Source organism: Erpetoichthys calabaricus, chromosome 7, assembly GCF_900747795.2.
Source record: "Erpetoichthys calabaricus chromosome 7, fErpCal1.3, whole genome shotgun sequence".
NCBI lineage: Eukaryota > Metazoa > Chordata > Cladistia > Polypteriformes > Polypteridae > Erpetoichthys > Erpetoichthys calabaricus.
The window spans coordinates 32,591,544-32,609,811 of record NC_041400.2 but is presented as its reverse complement, the minus strand read 5'-3'; the positions used below and the strand labels follow the sequence as shown (position 1 = coordinate 32,609,811).

Below are 18,268 nucleotides of genomic sequence, written 5' to 3'. Positions count from 1 at the left end.
TTTTGTTTAGTGGGAGGCAAAAAAATGAAATTGAGGGTAGAATAAAATGAAAGTCGTGAATGTTAAGTAAGGTCACAGGCCAAAGATTCAGTAAATTGCTTGGCAAAACTTTTAAGAACAAAACCATGTCAGCAGTAAACCATCTTTAAATTACTTGTGGATTGCTCTAACTAGTTTCTCGTGAGGTCTTTTCTTTAACATGATGAAATTCACACGTCTCTTATGAGTTTTTTTTTCTTTAAAAGTTTAAGTTCAGGCACAGCCTACTGTTTGATGCATCTTTTGTAATAGTTCCATATGACAAAAACTTCTGACCAAGGTGCTTTCATTTGTAGGGCCAATACCTTTCTCCTCAGCTTTGAGTTTTCACCGCTAACCTTTAATTTGTGTGGTATTCATTGAGTCAGGATTTTAAGATATGAGAATTTAAGGTAAGTGATCTGAAGTCATTTAAGGCTTCTGGATGTGCAGTTTTGGCCAATGGAATAAGACTGGTCACTAGTTGCATGACAAGAGAAATCTGAAATATAGAGTGGGATATTAGGCAGACATGTTCTGCACAGGAATGAGACGCAGGTGCCGATTTATGGTCTCCTGTGTAGAACATTTATTGGTCCATAGTATCTGAAGTTAAGGTCATGTGTTTTAAACCTTTGAGAGAATTTATTGAAAGTTTGAGCCACCTCAAAATAGTTTTACCCACAATAGTTCAGCTTCATTACTGCTTTTACTGTGAATGCCAGCCATCATATCATTCTATAATTAGCATGGACTGTCAGTCCATGTATCACTCATTTGTATAAATCTCTAACATATAAGTTATTAAGTTATTTATTTAGTTATTATTTATTACATATTTGATTTTACATTCATTTCACTTAATGATTTTCTTGGTATGTATAAAGTCCTGTTATTATTATTGTTATTGTCGTTTATATTACTATTAAATGCACAGACTTGGAGTTTTGCAACTACGCATTTCGCTACAGATTGTACTGTGTGCACAGTTTGTATTTGTATGTGACAAATGAAATTCAACCTAATTTATCTTTGTACTATAAACTAAGGCCTCAATATTCATGGGGGTTCTGTATCAATACCACTGGCAAAATCTGATGGATATCTGATGGATCACTTGTTATGCAATTTTAAATCTTTTTCACATAAGCGAATATAACTAGTGTATGTAAAACAGATAAACAACACCTTTAATGCAATGTGAAAGAGATTTAGATCTGTAATTAATAAATACATTTAAAATAATAATTTTTTTAATAAGTTTATAAGTTCTGCGGTGGTCTGGCACCCTGCCCGGGGTTTGTTCCTGCCTTGCGCCCTGTGTTGGCTGGGATTGGCTCCAGCAGACCTCCATGACCCTGTGTTAGGATATAGCAGGTTGGATAATGGATGGATGGAAGTTTATAAGTTTCCATATACAGTACAGTACTTGTATACATTTTACAAAACAAACAAGAAATGAAAAATACAACTTAACACTCTTAACAAATACAAGTAAACAATTTATATGAATGGAGAAAAAAAATGAGGTATCACACAAGGTTAACTGCTTACTGTCGGAGTTTCTGTTCCTGGAGATGAAGAAGATTTCTGATTGAGGGGTTGGAGTATTTTTATGTTGCAGAAACATTGTGATAGGAAGTTGACTTTTCCTTTATTTTAATTCATCCAACAACAAGCCATGGAAGGTGTTAAAATGTCTGAGATTGTTCTTGAATCGCATTGTTTAAATGAAGTGTGCTTCATATTTTTAGAACAATTCCACAAAACGTTTGGTGTCATGCAGAGTTGCCAGATGTCCAAAATCACAGATCGGGACAGCCACTATGTCGAGCTACCAAAAAAAAGATGTTAAAGAACTAAGGAAGACAAAAAAATAGATCATTTTAATTAAAGTCTAATTATAGACAGGTTAGGTGGATTGGCGATTCTAAATTGGCCCTAGTGTGTGCTTGGTGTGTGGGTGTGTTTGTGTGTGTCCTGCAGTGGGTTGGCACCCTGCCCGGGATTGGTTCCTGCCTTGTGCCCTGTGTTGGCTGGGATTGGCTCCAGCAGACCCCCGTGACCCTGTGTTCGGATTCAGCGGGTTGGAAAATGGATGGATGGATGGATATAGACATATAAACATGTATAATTTTGACATATAACTATATTTAAAAAGTACATATATAGAAGAGAACATATATAAAATAGTCATGGAATAATCACAATAGTACTCTTTAAATGATCATTCTCCACAAACATACAACGACACGAGCACACGACGTGCACAAACACACACAATTTAAACACTTGGATTCAGCTGACAGTTAAAAATTATACAGGGGGTCCTCGGGTTACGACAAAGTTCCGTTCCTACAACAGTGATGTAACCCGAATTTTGGTGTAAGTCAAAACATACCCTAGCCTAAGTCACTTACCTATCCTAACAAATTTAAAAAATCATAATCTAGAACATAAAAACAGAACTAAGCCACAGATAAAGGACATAAATATACTGTACTGTACACTGTATTGTAGTAACAGAAAAAAATGACAAAAAATATGTGTAAAAAAATTCCTTACTTTTATTCCTTCTGATCTCTATATAATGTCTAATTTCACTTCCATCATCATGGCTTTCCTCTTCTTTGAAGCACTACCATCTGAAGACTCTGACTTTCATTTAGCCATGATATCATGAGCCATGATAAGGACCACAAAGTCGCCAAACAATGCCACACAAACGGACCACTTCCTCCATGTGCAACGAAACTAGTTCGCCAACTCCCTCACTCATATGCTGCGTTACTGCGTATTTTTCCGCTGCGTGCAACCAAACTAGTTCACCCACATAGTCTGTAAGTACGACGCTAATGGCGTGAGCCGAAACACTCATGTCTCAATTTTTTCAAGTTTTTATGGTAGTGAGCACTGCAAACTCGAAATGTTGTATGTCGAAACCTTGTAACCCGAGGACTCCCTGTATTCATAAAAGGTGGTACACCAGGCTGTCTACAAAAATTTAGCGACTCTCTTTAACTAGATATTCAATATAAGAATTGAAGTAAGATTTTTTTTCTACATGCGGGCAATGTGGGACTCTGGATTTGTCTCTTGAACTTGGGACAGTCCCGCTCAAATTAGGATGTCTAGCAACCCTGTGTGTCATGGAATGCAGTGGATAAATTTTACAACCTGGACCTTTTCGCTTTTTCTTGATGCTGAGCTATGGTGTCAGCTGTAGAAGTGACGTCAAGTCGTCAAGTGCCCTCTGCAAATGTGGAGATCTGACTGTACTCAGTCTGCATGGGCACCATAATCCGTATTAAACCAGTAAAGGCACATGCTAGCAACAAGCCATAGATTATTAAAGATTTAAAGACACAGGCAACAGAAAGGGTAGCCCTTTAGCAGCGGTCTATAACTGAACAGAGAGAATTATGGGAAAGGTGAAATGGGAAATAAGGCATTCAAAGCAGAAATGTAAGAACTAGACTGAGAGTTTCTCCTTCCTCATTTAAATCTACAGCTAGCACAATATTATCCTGTTAAAATGGTACGGCCTACATACTGAATAGGATATTAAAATTAAAGACCTTAAATCAGCAGGGTCCAATTATACTTATCATTTCATATAATATTTATTCTCCATGCCATTCCCAAGAATCCAAAGAAGATGGATGAAAGGATGAATACCACATGCACCCTAATCAAAAGCCTTTTGCGTCCCTGTAATGTCAATTATATGGTACTTTTTTTCTTCTTTGTCCTTTTTTATGCACTCAAGTAATGAAAGAAATTCTGTCTGGGTTTGGAATCCATGGAGTCAGCAATAGGTATGTCTTTTTTCTTTTTCTTTTTTTTTACTGGATAGTTGATAAAGTCTTGTAATGTCTGATATTACTGATGAAACAAATGGTAAGAAACTGATTTCCCATTCACAACTGGGTCCTTGCCCTGAGCCTAATGCTGTAACTCAGAATAGACTTTGACATCCCACAATCCTAAATTGGATTAAATGGGTGCAGTAAATCACTAGATAACTGGAAGGGTGAGCTGCAAATGTATACAACATAATGGGAGACATCACCAGAAAATAACATTTACTGAAGGGAAACAAAGGGGTTGTAATGAAGAAAAAAATACGCCCATCCTAGATGTCCTTCTGAAACTTCTTTTGTCATTCTGATTAAAAGTCTATTAATGTACTGCAGTCTGGTTTGAGAACAATATTCAGTTTATACTTTATAATCAATGGTCTATTGAGTGTGGGGAGTTGAGAAGGTTTAATCTTAAACTTTATTTTAGCTCAACATTCAAGGCCAAAAGAATCTCTAAAGTTGCGTTAGTCTAAAAATGGAAAAGAGTTACAAAATTAGAATTGTTTTTCCATTTATTCCATATATTTCTGTTTATACGCTCTCATTTTCATTTCTGTCATTTTTATAGCTTTACTCTGAAAGTAACTTACCTTTAATTTACTGCAAACATCAAAGACATTTATAGGTATATGAATTGAACTGAACAGTTTTAAGAACTGTACATAAAAGAAGCGGTGAAAAGAAATAACATAAATATGAATTTTGTACAGTGTTCACCCTATCTTTCTTTTCTGGCCATGGCGGGCTCCTTAAATGAGCTGTGGTGAAGGCACACCTATGATTAGTGACAGCCACAGCAATTGGCATGCAGCTAAGAGTTATAGCACAGGTGCTAACCACCTCTTACCTGAGCATCAGTTCACTTTCATTCTTTGACTGCTCAGCTCATTTTTCATGCAGTATGTCACCCAGTCTCTTTTCCTTGTACAGGACACCTCCTCCTCTTCACTCGCCATCACCATCCCATTTTTTCATGATTAGTTCTCAGTGCTGAGCCAAAAAAAAGGATGCCGTATATTAATATAGCCTACTTGTTACAGCAATGTTATTGAAAATAAAAAAACTCAGGTCAGCTAATTTACTGTAGTTTTTTTCTATGACATCACAAAATTTCAACCAAATCATTTAAAGCATTTTTGAAATTTATTGATTTATTGAGATATTAGTGGATACCTACTGTCCAAAATGTTTAATCCCATCAAATTTCAAATATATCAATTATATATCAGTATATATAGTAAGTGGCATACAGGAAGGATGGACATCCTCACCAGGAGAGAGGAAGGTTCCTTGCCTAGATGGGAAGCCCCAGGCAGATGGACAGGCATCCTGATGGGATGTATTTACAATACCTTTACTAGCCAGGATAAAAGGGAAGGACAGGAAAGGATTGTCTCTGAGGGCTGTTTATTCCCCCAGGGTGCTAGATGGCATCAGCCCTGGATATCGATACCCATTCGGACACCAGCAGGGAATACCGGGAATTGTAGTCCGGTAGCACAGCCCATCTGGGGTCATTGTGTGTGCCACAAGAGGGCGGTGCAGAGAGTTATACTCCCTACTATTTGGGACTTCTACATGACGTGAAAGTGCTTACAACAGGAGAAGCCCTGGCACCGGAAGTACTTGGGGTTCTCAATAAAAGGGACTGCACTGCCTTGTCCAAGTGATTTGGAGCTGGGAGGAAGGAAAACAACACTCAACTGGAGTGTAAAAAGTTATTTTGTATAATAAACACCCCTTTATTTTGAACTTGGAACTGTTTATGTATTCGTGTTTAGAGTTTAGGGCTCTGTGGCACCTCCTATCTATCACAATATATATATACTGTATACATATAAATATATATATATGGTGATGCAGTTGCCAGCAAGGCCCTTGGAAAGAGACAAACCACCCACCAGTAGTGGCAGCACTGCTGCTTTTCTTTGAGGCTTATTTGCATCATTATGTGTCTTTTCCATTTATTTTCTGTTATTTTAAGTTCTTATGAAAATCCCATAGCTACCAGAATGCATCCCATGTGAATAAAGGCAAGATTGCCATGCAGAAGATTGATTAGTTGCTTATACTTATTTGAATGATTCCCTTATGCTACTATGTGCTGGGCTCATAATTAGTTGCTAAAAATACTGCAGTGTAATGTATAAATGTACGATGTAAAACTAGGATGGATTATGCAGCAGCCTTTCATTAGTGTGAAGATAAGCACATGGCTTAGAGCTTTACTTGTCAGAGAACGATTTACTGATTTTCCTAAGTGTCCTCTCCAGAGAGTGAAGTGAATCAGACAATGCAGGTGGACAGCATGGCACATCCCCAGGCACATGATGTGATTCGAAGTGCTTGCTTTGCAAGAAATCTGAAGTTTCTTGGAGTGTGTTTGATGGATGTTGGGCCAGATTGCTGTTACTGGCATGCAGTTTCTATGTAGCCCTCACTCAATCATTAATTTTTATTTAAATACTTTTCTTGAGCATTATTTGTCTCATCATTGAGCTAATGTGCACAATGGAACCATTACTGGCAAGCATGATGTTGATATCGCAAGATCAAATTGGTTTATTACATTTTCATTTTAAATTTTAAATTATAAATATTAGAGGATAGAAGAGTGTTGCAGAGTTTATCATGACCTCACAGCTTCTGAGGCCCAGATTTACATCCTGACCCAGACCCTCTATGTGTGAAACCTGCATACTCTTCCCACGACCATTTAGATTTCTTACGGTACTCCACTTTTCCTCCCACGCCTGGAGACTGTTGACTCTAAACTAGCCCCCCATAAATACAGTATGTGGGGGGAGGGCTTTAGACTGGGCACACTCTAAAGCAGAATTCTTGCCTCGCACCCAATGATACTGGCATAGACTATGACCCTGAACTGGATTGAACTGGTTTGATAATATTTGGATGGAAAAATATTCTAATAAATTATAAATACTTTTTCCCCATATACATTCAAGGTGTATAACAGTGGCGCAATGACTACATTTTTCCCTCACAACTCCAGAGACCCATCTTTAAATCCAAGCCTGGGCTGTGGGTGTAGAGTTTGCATGTACTTCCCGTGTCCACTTGGGCTTTCCTCCTCCAAGTACACCAGTTTTTCTCCCACAAGTCAAAGACATGTGTGAGTGCTGAAGTCGAAATCAACAACGGGAGTCTAAAACCAATTTTAATAAAAACAATTTCTTTATTCTTTTATTCTTGGTGAGAGATTGTGAGACTGCACCCTGTGTTGGCTGAGATTGGCTCCAGCAGACCCCTGCAACCCTGCAGTTAGGATATAGCAGGTTGGATAATGGATGGATAGATGGATACTTATAATCATTACAGTTAATAATGTTTTTTCTGCGTTCTCAGTTCCCCCCTTTGCACATAAAATGTGCATATTAAAATGATCAGCCAGTTTGTTTCCTAGACTGATTGGGTCTCTTTTCTCAGTATGGGCTTCGCATTTAACTATTGCCAGGTTTGATGGTTTTGTTATAGCTTTGAGAAGGGATTCCACTAATTTCTGATGTTGTAGGGGCTTACCAGTACTGGTTTTGAATCCCCTTAATTTCCATAATGCCCCATGGTCATGGCAGACTCCAAAGGCATATCTGGAATCTGTGTAAATGGTTATGACCTTCCCTTCGGACAACTGGCAAGCTCGGGTGAGAGGTATTAGCTCAGCTGCTTGTGCGCTTAAACTAGAAGAGATTCGATTTGCTTCAAGTAAGTGGTCTCCTTTGACCACTGCATAACTAGTGGAGAGTGTCCCGTTGTCCAATCGCAAGGAACAACCATCCACATAAAGTACTTCTCCTGTCAACTCTCCCATTCTGCCAGTAAAGAAAGCGGATGGATCTTGGCGCTTCATCCAAGATCTCAGACAAGTCAATTCTGCTATCTTTCCTAGAGCACCGATCGTGCCTAATTCTTCCACTATTCTGTCTACAATCCCTCCATCTGCATGTTATTTCTCAGTTATTGATCTCGCAAATGCTTTCTTTTCTATTCCTGTACACCCTGATTCCCAATTCTGGTTTGCTTTTACTTTTCAAAATCGCCGCTGGATCTGGACTGTTATGCCACAAGGTTATACAGAGGCTCCTTGTGTATACGGACAGTCGCTTGCTCAAAACCTGGAAGGCTTCTGGCCTAACAGGGGAAGTGCATTAATACAGTACGTCGACGACTTATTGCTCTGTAGTGATACAGAGGAAGCATGCACGCAAGATACTGAATTATTATTAAGATATCTTGCGGAAAATGGCCACAAAGTCTCTAAGACAAAGCTGCAGCTAATTCAAACCACTGTCAAGTACTTGGAGCATGACATCACTTGTGGTACCAGAGCTCTGTCAAAAGCCCACACAGGCTCCCAATCGGGATTCAGCTTCATTTCCCCAGAGCATCAGAATCCCGGAGCCGAGTTTTCTTGTCCTTTAATACAAGTCCCCAACCCCAGGCACAACCCCAATCAACAAGCAGGAGCTAATAATCACACCACTGTCATGATACTTCGAAATTGGGGCATCCAAGAATTAAATCAGTCTCATATTCTGTGCATAAACATAATTCCTTTCCTACCTAAATGGAGATCAAATCATATAGAAGTATAAAATCATATAGTTCTCTGCAGCATGATTAATACAAATACAGTCATTGGTATTTTGTGAGTTAAATACTTATAATCATCTGCGGTGGGCTGGCTCCCTGCCCAGGTTCTGCTTCCTGTCTTGTGCCCTGTGTTGGCTGAGATTGGCTCCAGCAAACCACCACAACCCTGCAGTTAGGATATAGCAGGTTGGATAATGGATGGATAGATGGATACTTATAATCATTACAGTTAATAATGTTTTTTCTGCGTTCTCACATGCATGTTAGGTAATCGGTTCACGGATGTTCATGTGAGTTCATGGATGCCCCATTCAGGTTTGGCTCTTGCCTTCTGCTTCATACTTATGGATCTGCCTCTTGCCTCTGTAATCCTAAACTGGATTGAATAGGTTTGATAATGGACAGATACAGACACATAAATATGCTACAAAATTAAGGATAAGCTAAGGGAGTTGACCATTAAGACACTGAAGGACTTGCTGCTGAAAATGGGGCTTTGTGGCCATATGGAAATATTGAATTAAAAATCAGTTATTTCAAGCAGTAACAGCCATTGTAAACACTAGTAGTTTATTGGCTGTATTTCTGAGTCAATTTAATGGCATCTCAATGGAAAAAGTGTGAATTTCGATCAAAACCGTAACATTTCTGTGTGATCCCAAAGTTTTGACCAGTAGTGTATATACATGATGGTGCAGAGTGCTGGATTCAAATCCTACGGACAGTCTGTGTGAAGTCTGCACGTTCTTGCTTTGTCTTGCTTTTCCCATCTCCCAGTATCACCCACTGATATTATGTTAATTAGCAACTGGTTCAAATGTGTGTATGTGTGTGTCAGGCCATGGATTTGTTTCTTTCCCATTGTTTCTGAGTTGGGCTCTTGAAGAGGGTTTGTGAAAGGATGGATGGTTAAGCATCATCTGTTCACAGTATATTGAATCATTTTTGACATTTCTATTTCTCGTGTATTTATGTTGTTTCATTTTTATTTGGAAGATTTACTCCAACAAAAGTTCCTAAAGTCAAATATGAACTAACCGAGGCTCCTTTTCCCATCAGAATTGAATCACCTCCTCCAATCCAGGTAAGTGTTTGTGTTGCTTTACACCTGAGCAAAATAAAAGTGGAAAGACTCCATGCAGACATTGTCCTAATATTTCTATAGTGTGTGTGTGTTTTTTTCCATTTGTTGTGCTTTTATTTTTTTTAGAGCTGTGATAAACCAGCCCTTAATGCAATATTGAATGCCAGCCTATCAGAAGACACACTTTCATGTGCATCCTCAGTCACTCAAATTCATCTTCAACTCTGAATTTGTATAAACTATTATATGTATTTCTAGGAACAAAGAGATAATGCAAAAGCCACGATCAAGACAGGGGTTCAAATCTAATCTAATCAAATCTAACAATGGGCCACCATACAGTCTACAGGAAAAGAAAGCATTTAACCTGATGCATGCAATTTCTTAACATATTCATTCTCTTTAAAAAAAATACATCCAGCTTTATAAACTTGCTTTGTAAAATTCTGAGTAGCAGGTAGCTGAAACTATGACACTGCAGTTAGGATGAACTCCAGCCCCATGAACCTTTAGTGGACTTTGCAGATTTGTTAATGGATGGATTGCTTAATGGACTGTCAATTTGTTGGTTTCATTTATAATTCTGATTATAATTCCGATCGTTGCTTTACTTTTTTACAGCCAACAAATCACAGAGACTTCACAACGATAAGGAATCAAACCACAGACCTGATAACAAAAGTCTTTACTGAGCTGGATAATGAATTTCAAAAATTAGACAAGTATGATCTGTTTTTCATTATGTTACCTTTTTTTAAGTTTTTAATGTCTACGAATAGTTTTGATTGGTGAAATTTGCCAAAGAGTTTTTGCAGTGAATGTGCTGTGTTCGTCAAATATTTTCCTGGAAGTTCACAGGGCCGCTAGCTTTTAATTAAAGTGGCCCATGATGCTTCACAAGGCCAGCATGACATCACAGAAGCTTACTGTAAAATCGTTGCAGAAGTGGCAGTTGCTGGACCACAAGCACATCAGGAAAAAATATATAAATAAATGTCCAGTCATGCTTGAAAGTCCAGCGTGATATTTTCCCCATCTCTAACTGCACACAGTTTTTCTTTGAGAAAACCCGCTCTTCCATTCGTAGTTGTTTCAACTATCTGCATTTTCATGCCAAATGCATAACAAAATAAATTTCAATATTTATAGTATTTACAATTCAGGGGTAAACTAGCTGACCATAATAAGAATATTACGAATACTGTTACCAAATATATAACACTGATCCCTATGTGCTGGTAGTGCAGCACCGCATGGCTAATTATGCATGGAGATTAGCCATGTGCCCAGCTACGATAACAACATAAGCCTTAAAGAAGCCCTCCCCTCATAAGCTTTATATTTTTTATTTCTTACTATATTGAGAAATTGTTCTGTTCTGTGTACTGCATTGTATTGTATTGACCCTCTTCTTTTGACACCCACTGCACGCCCAACCTACCTGGAAAGGGGTCACTCTTTGAACTGCCTTTCCCAAGGTTTCCTCCGTTTTTTACCTAAAAGGTTTTTTTGGGAGTTTTTTCTTGTCTTCTTAGAGAGTCAAGGCTGGGGGGCTGTCAAGAGGCAGGGCCTGTTAAAGCCCATTGCGGCACTTCCTGTGTGATTTTGGGCTATACAAAAATAAACTGTATTGTATTGTATCAGAAAACACAAGACATGCTATGAAATAATAACAAAGAAAAGATTTATTACTGTTTACAAGGCATTTCTTTCTTCTTGATGAAAGTATCTAAATCGGAAACAAAACAGACATCCTAGCTGCGCCCAGATCCATGTCAAACAATGGACTGAACCAGTCTCATGCTGCCGCTTAGTGACAAAGACAATGTGTGCCCCAAGGATGTAACTCTGCGACCACAATGATCAATGTTTAGTTACTTATTGCTAGATTCTGACCGTTGTTTGTATTTTGTTAGTGGCATTCATTCCCTCTACATCTTTTATATTTTGAGGCACTGCTGCTTCACAGCTCAGATCACATATTTGGCCACCATAATCAGTCCAGCATAATTGGCACACTTTTCCCTGGCCCTCTGTGTCAATTGAAAGACCATTGCATCAAACTTGTTTAGTTCCTCCTTCCCTATTGACTTCAATGCATTTCGCAGAGTTTGGTGAAGTTAGCAAACATTTCTGTGATTTCACTGAACTGTGCTGGATTTGAAATGCACCTTAGATGCCATTAGTTATTTATTTTTTAAAACTTAACACACCATTCTCAAGCTAACTTAATTAAATTGATTAATTCATTAATTAATTTAATTAAAACTGAGACACCTAGCACAATTAGGAAAATCAGGTAAGAGTAACAATAAAGTCTGATTCATTAATAATAATATAAACAAATAAGTTAATAATAATATAAACAAATAATTGGTACCATGTGTGTTTTTAATATGGAAGCTTTCCAATATTCAAAACACATACTGAAGTTACCTGTCATAAGGTAATACTTTAAAGAATGCAACAGACACATTTAGGTGTTATTTATATTTGCTGGCTGGCAACATTTGTTTCCTAATATCCCCATACCTGCTTAATCCATTTCATGTTCTTTGGGGTACAAAGCCTGTCCTGGCAGCAAGGCAAGAAATGACCAGTCCATCAGAGTGCACATACCTACTCACCAATGTGCACACCCATATGGGGCCAATTTAACAACTCCATCCATCCATCCATCCATCCATTCTCTTCCGCTTATCCGAGGTCGGGTCACGGGAGCAGCAGCTTGAGCAGAGATGCCTAGACTTCCCTCTCCCCAGCCACTACTTCTAGCTCTTCCGGGGGAATCCCGAGGCGTTCCCAGGCCAGCCGAGAAACATAGTCCCTCCAGCGTGTCCTGGGTCTTCCCCTGGGCCTCCTCCCGGTTAGACGTGCCCGGAACACCTCACCAGGGAGGCGTCCAGGAGGCATCCTGATCAGATGCCCGAGCCACCTCATCTGACTCCTCTCGATGCGGAGGAGCAGTGGCTCTACTCTGAGCCCCTCCCGGATGACTGAGCGTCTCACCCTATCTTTAAGGGAAAGCCCAGACACCCTACGGAGGAAACTCATTTCAGCCGCTTGTATTCGTGATCTCGTTGTTTCGGTCACTACCCATAGCTCATGACCATAGGTGAGGGTAGGAACATAGATCGACTGACCGATGCACAGCCCGCATTACTGCGGATGCCACACTGATTTAACAACTACATTGAGGAAAACTAGCATACCTTGAGAAAAAAAATTATAGGGAGAAAACTCAACACAGACATCAAATGATGAAGGATCCAAACCCAGGAGTGTGAATCTTTGAGCTGGCCGCTCCATGCACTGCACTAACGTGCTGCTGTAAATGCAGTCAGAGTGATGTGGAGCCTCAGGTCAAATCCTGGAGGGCTACATTGACTGGATGTTTTTGTTCCAACCCAATTGCTTAATTAGAAGCCAAAGCTTTCCGATAAAAGAACTTATTTAATTTTATGGCTTGTTAGTGTTTTTATTCTGCCATGTCAAGGTATTCTTATACTGTATATTTCCAAGGATGGCATACAAATGATTTGCAGCCAGGAGGAGATTAGGAATACTCTGTATTTTCCTTTTTTTTTTTTCAATTTCTTCCTAAATACTTTATCAAAATGTTATAAATAAAAAAAAAAAACTGTCAATAGGAAAAGGTTTGAGACATCAATCAGGAAATCCCTGTTTGATGTATATTTATGCAAATACTGTATATGGAAATAACGGGAAAAAATAGTAATTTAGCACCCACTAGTGGTGCTAGAAGAGGAACTGCAGGAGTACCTATCTAGCTCATGCTTCTCTGGTCGAATGACACATCCTGTTGGCCAATTGTCCCTTTTATTAGTGGAAGGGCCAGAAAATTAGTGACATCGGGCATCTTCTTTCCACTATTTCCTCCATTCTAAAGAGGAAAACATAAACTGCCTTTCCCTCATTGCTGTACTCCCGGTGTACCCGAAAAAAATGTCCATATAAGAGAATCGCCATTCCTGCATGCGCGACAGCAGATACGTCCTGATGAACGCACCTACCACCTGCAGATGTAAATGGGACCAATGCATCATGATGAGGACCAAAAACCTAATAAAAATGAGAGTACCACAGTTGACCCTCAAAGTTCATGTATAAAGACAATTTCCCCTTTGGGATTAATAAAGTATATGAAATCAAGGGAAATCTAAATTATTTGTTTCCATTTCAAGAGCTAATTGTAATACACTAATGAACAAAAAAGGAGAGTAAAGTTGACTTGATTTAAAGTTTTTTTGTTATAACTTTATTCCCTATACCTGATAATATTGACATTTGTAATTTTCATATAGTGATACACTAATTAACAAAAAAGGAGAGTAAAGTTGATTTAATGTAAAGTTAATTTTTTTTTTACTGCTTTTGAAATTTTTTTTACTGTTTTTTTTTTTTACTTTATTCCCTGTACCTGATAATATTGACATTTGTGATTTTCATATAATGTGAGCATATGCATGTGCCTGAGTGGGGTAATGAAGTGAAATGAACTGAAGGGGAAAGTTTGAGTTTTGCAACCCTAGGGCCTATAGGGGTCTTAATCTGGCTTTGGCTAGTTCCATTATTTTTTTCAATCTGATCAATAATTGCCAGCTTTTTAAGAAAAGAAGAAGAAATTAAAAACAATGACTTGAGCTAATCACGTAGCAAACACCATTTACTGCGGTTCTTCAGCATCTGCCCATTCACAGTGCCACACTGTGCTGTGGGTTGCAGGAAATCACCCAATAGACCAACTGGTATGAAGAATGGAGTAGCAAGATGCTGATCTCTTTCTCCTAGCACTTGATTACTCACCACTAAGTAGAAGATACATGGCTTCTCTGCAGTTAAATAATATCACATTTTTCTTTTATTTTTATATAGTGAAAAGATGCTGCTCAGCCAGGAGAAATTCGCTCTTCAACTTGAAAAAGAAGCATATAAGAACCAACATGAGAAACAGCAACAGGTCTGTGTATTGTATTGAATTTATTATAGAAAAATAAATACAGTAAGTGTCTGACAGTGGAAGGATTCAATATTAAAAAACAAAACTCTGTGCTATATGAATATTATCAGCTATATTGCAGTTATAGATTTACTAGGGTCCTGCGGTGGGTTGGCACCCTGCCCAGAATTGGTTCCTGCCTTGTGCCCTGTGTTGGCTGGGATTGGCTCCAGCAGACCCCCGTGACCCTGTGTTCGGATTCAGCGGGTTGGAAAATGGATGGATGGATTTACTAGGAGGGTGACCCCCAGTTGCGGCCAGAATATTAGTAAAATCTCCGCTGCCTGGCTGTCTTTGCAGTTGCAGTGAGACGTAATGTGGTTTGTACCTCACCACATCGTAAGTGTCTGTCCTCTTTGGCGAACATTATCATCAGTGCATCAGCTACATGAACGTGTTCAGCACCGCGATCAGCTGATGCCAGTACCTCACTTACGTTTTCGATCTACATCTCCAGATCACTTGCACCAAAATCAATTCAGAGATAATATAAAAAAGTCATCCACAGATTATTTTGCTTTCAGCATTCACATTGGTATCTCTCCACATGCCATTTTAGAAGCTGTTTGCTCTTCGCTACTCATGCACACACAGGGAATCCATCCATCCATCCATTATCCAACCCGTTATATCCAAACTACAGGGTCACTGGGGCCTGCTGGAGCCAATCCCAGCCAACACAGGGCGCAAGTCAGGAAACAAACGCCGGGCTGGGTGCCAGCCCACCGGAGGGTACACGCACACATACACCCACACACCAAGCATACACTAGGGCCAATTTAGAATCGGCAATCCACCTAACCAGCATGTCTTTGGACTGTGGGAGGAAACCGGAGTACCCGAAGGAAACCCACGCAGACTCGGGAAGAACATGCAAACTCCACAAAGGGAGGACCTAGGAAGTGAACCCAGGTCCCCCAACTGCGAGTCAGCAGCGCTACCCACTGCACGACAGTGCCGCCCCACGCAGGGAATCAAAGTCAAATAATAACAAAAACTGCATTAACGCGCGATAAAATAATTGTCGCCGTTAATTAATAAATGCATTATTGCGATAAAAACGCGTTAACTTGCCCAGACCTAATTTTAACATTTTGCTGCTGGCTTTTAAATGAATACATGGGTATGCTTCCATCTATCTATCCGAATTGTGTGTTATACATCAGCCATCCAGAGATTTTCAATCTACCGGTCAGTTGTGTCTTGTTGTCCCTTTACTAAGTGCAAAACTAAGAGGGACAGGGCTTTTGCAGTCACTGCAACTTGTCTGTGGAATTCTTTACCTTACTACATTAAGGACGCACCTTCAATTGATCTGTTTAAAATGAGATTTAAGACTCATTTTTATTCTTTAGCTTTCCACGATCTTCAGTGATAATGGTGATTCTCCCCTCTTAGTCAGTGGTTTGTTTCAATGTACTGCTAATTTTAATGTATTTTATTTCTAATTATTTTTATTTTGTTCATATTGTATGATCTATGTAAAGTACTCTGGCTACAGTATTGCTGATGTTGTTTCAAATGTGCTGTATAACTAAATTGACATTTGTATCTTAAGTAATTGATAGACTAATTGATCTAGTGACCAAATCACATTCATTTTATGGAGCAGATTGATAGCAATGAGATAATAAAGCTGTTTGTTCTAAATTTTGGAGTTATGTGTTTATGCACAGAGGCCAGGATCTGAGAGCCATTCAGATAGTGAGTTGGTGGTTCAAGCTGAAATGGTCAAAGAGAAGCGATTCCAGACCAATTTTCTTTCTTTTGCCCCATGACAACTCACTTCGTTAGACTAGGAATGCAAGGTCCAGTGTATTGCAATCTCTGTGACATGGGTAGTCATTCTGTTGCATTCAGGTACATCATCCTTAGCCACGCACAAGATGTATTCTTTAGCTATGTAGTCTGTTTACATTGACATTCAAGCAGCTGTTTAGTATAATTCCCAGGTACCAGCTGATCCTCTTACTGTAACAGCATACCATGGAGGAGCAGTGCTTGACAGCCAGTGTGCAGCTCTTTTCAAGTTTAACTGAAGGTTATGCTGCTGGCACCGCCTTGCCACCTCTTGGCCCCTCCCTCAAAATGGGCTGGACACTTAACTTCTATGTAATTCGAGTCTAAGCCCCTCAGGATGTTTGTTTAAATGGAGATGGGTATTGGAGAGATAACTGTTTCTAGTAGAAGCAGAAAGATAACTGTTAGGCATAATGTCACTGGTGAGAAGAGAATCATGATCAATCAGATGATATAACGTTCCAAATCATGCAAACTTCCAAGTCAACATGGATAATTAAAAAAAAAAATCACAACGACACATTGGCTCATGAATGGACGACCATGTATTTTATACTCTGAACATCCTACTATTCTACATAAAAGTACACATTTATAAAATCAAAAACTTAAAAATTTGATGACCAAACTAAAATAGATGGTAGAAGCCTGAAAAAGCAAAACATTTTAGCAATGCAGTGTAATCAGAAAATCTTGATTGTGCACAGCAATAAATTAGTTACTTGACACAGGAATAAATGTGAGGAAAAAAGAAAATTTAAAAGGACTCCTCAAAGTTCAACAAGTGTCAGCTTCATGCAGAAAGTGAACAAGATGGGAGTTTAAATTGTGATGGCAATGAAACCATTTTAAATGAGCTCAAATTTAAGATCTCAGGATGTATCCAGAATGCTTTGTCACAATTCCCCACCACGACACAGGAATCAAAGGGCACTGAACTGTAGGTGAAAATTCTTTAAAAATTAATTGGGAGGGGATGGGGGCGTCTTTGTACATCATATTTATCACTGCAGAGCCTGAGGCTACCCCAAAAGTATGAAGCCAAAGATATGAACTGGCTTCAAGGTGACAGGATACACTTATGTACACATCCCTACTCATTTGAAGCAGGATAATTTAGAGTCGCAAATTAACCTAACCTGGATATATTAGAGATGTGGGTGAAAACCTGGAGTACCCCAACATAATTCACAGACAAAAAATAGTGAGAACATATAAACACCACACATACAGTGCTCATGCCGGGAATTAACCTTGGTGCCTGAAACTGAGAGGCCACAATGTTAGCGATAGATAGATAGATAGATAGATAGATAGATAGATAGATAGATAGATAGATAGATAGATAGATAGATAGATAGATAGATAGATAGATAGATAGATAGATAGATAGATAGATAGATAGATAGATAGATAGATACTTTATTAATCCCAAGGGGAAATTCACAATTGCACCATATTTCTACCCTTCGCAATTCCATATTAATTCTACATAATACATTTCATAGCTGATTTTGCAAAATAAAATATCATTACACTGTAAGTATCATCAACACTCTCAATTAGTTATAAGTGAAATGAAAAATTAAATTTGATGTGAACCTCTGTTTTACTTTGCAAAAAAATTCACAAAACAAATTGCATTTTGTTTTGTGTGAAATTCATGCTATTGACACAAGGTCAAAGATGTTTATTCCTGTCAGGAAGCTACATGCATTAATTCCTAATGTGTTTGGCCTGTCATGTAGTGTTTAAATAAAAATCTCTAGTTAAAAAAAAATCACTGGACTCATTTCCTGTCAAGTGTAGTCATTTTGTTGAGCCACCAGATGTGTTCACACTTTGCCAGTTACGATGATAATCTTAGCTATC

The 18,268-nt window shown here is 38.8% G+C and overlaps 1 protein-coding gene across 1 annotated transcript in view; it reads left to right on the top strand.

Annotated features, from left to right (window-relative positions):
- The window catches only part of zmp:0000001301 (rab9 effector protein with kelch motifs), a 75,164-nt gene that overhangs the window by 48,670 nt on the left and 8,226 nt on the right, over positions 1–18,268 (top strand). The window contains exons 13-16 of the mRNA XM_028804843.2: positions 3,788–3,836; positions 9,489–9,576; positions 10,198–10,298; positions 14,473–14,557. Of these exons, the coding sequence (XP_028660676.1) occupies positions 3,788–3,836; positions 9,489–9,576; positions 10,198–10,298; positions 14,473–14,557 (323 nt within the window). The remainder of the gene's footprint in view (positions 1–3,787; positions 3,837–9,488; positions 9,577–10,197; positions 10,299–14,472; positions 14,558–18,268) is intronic.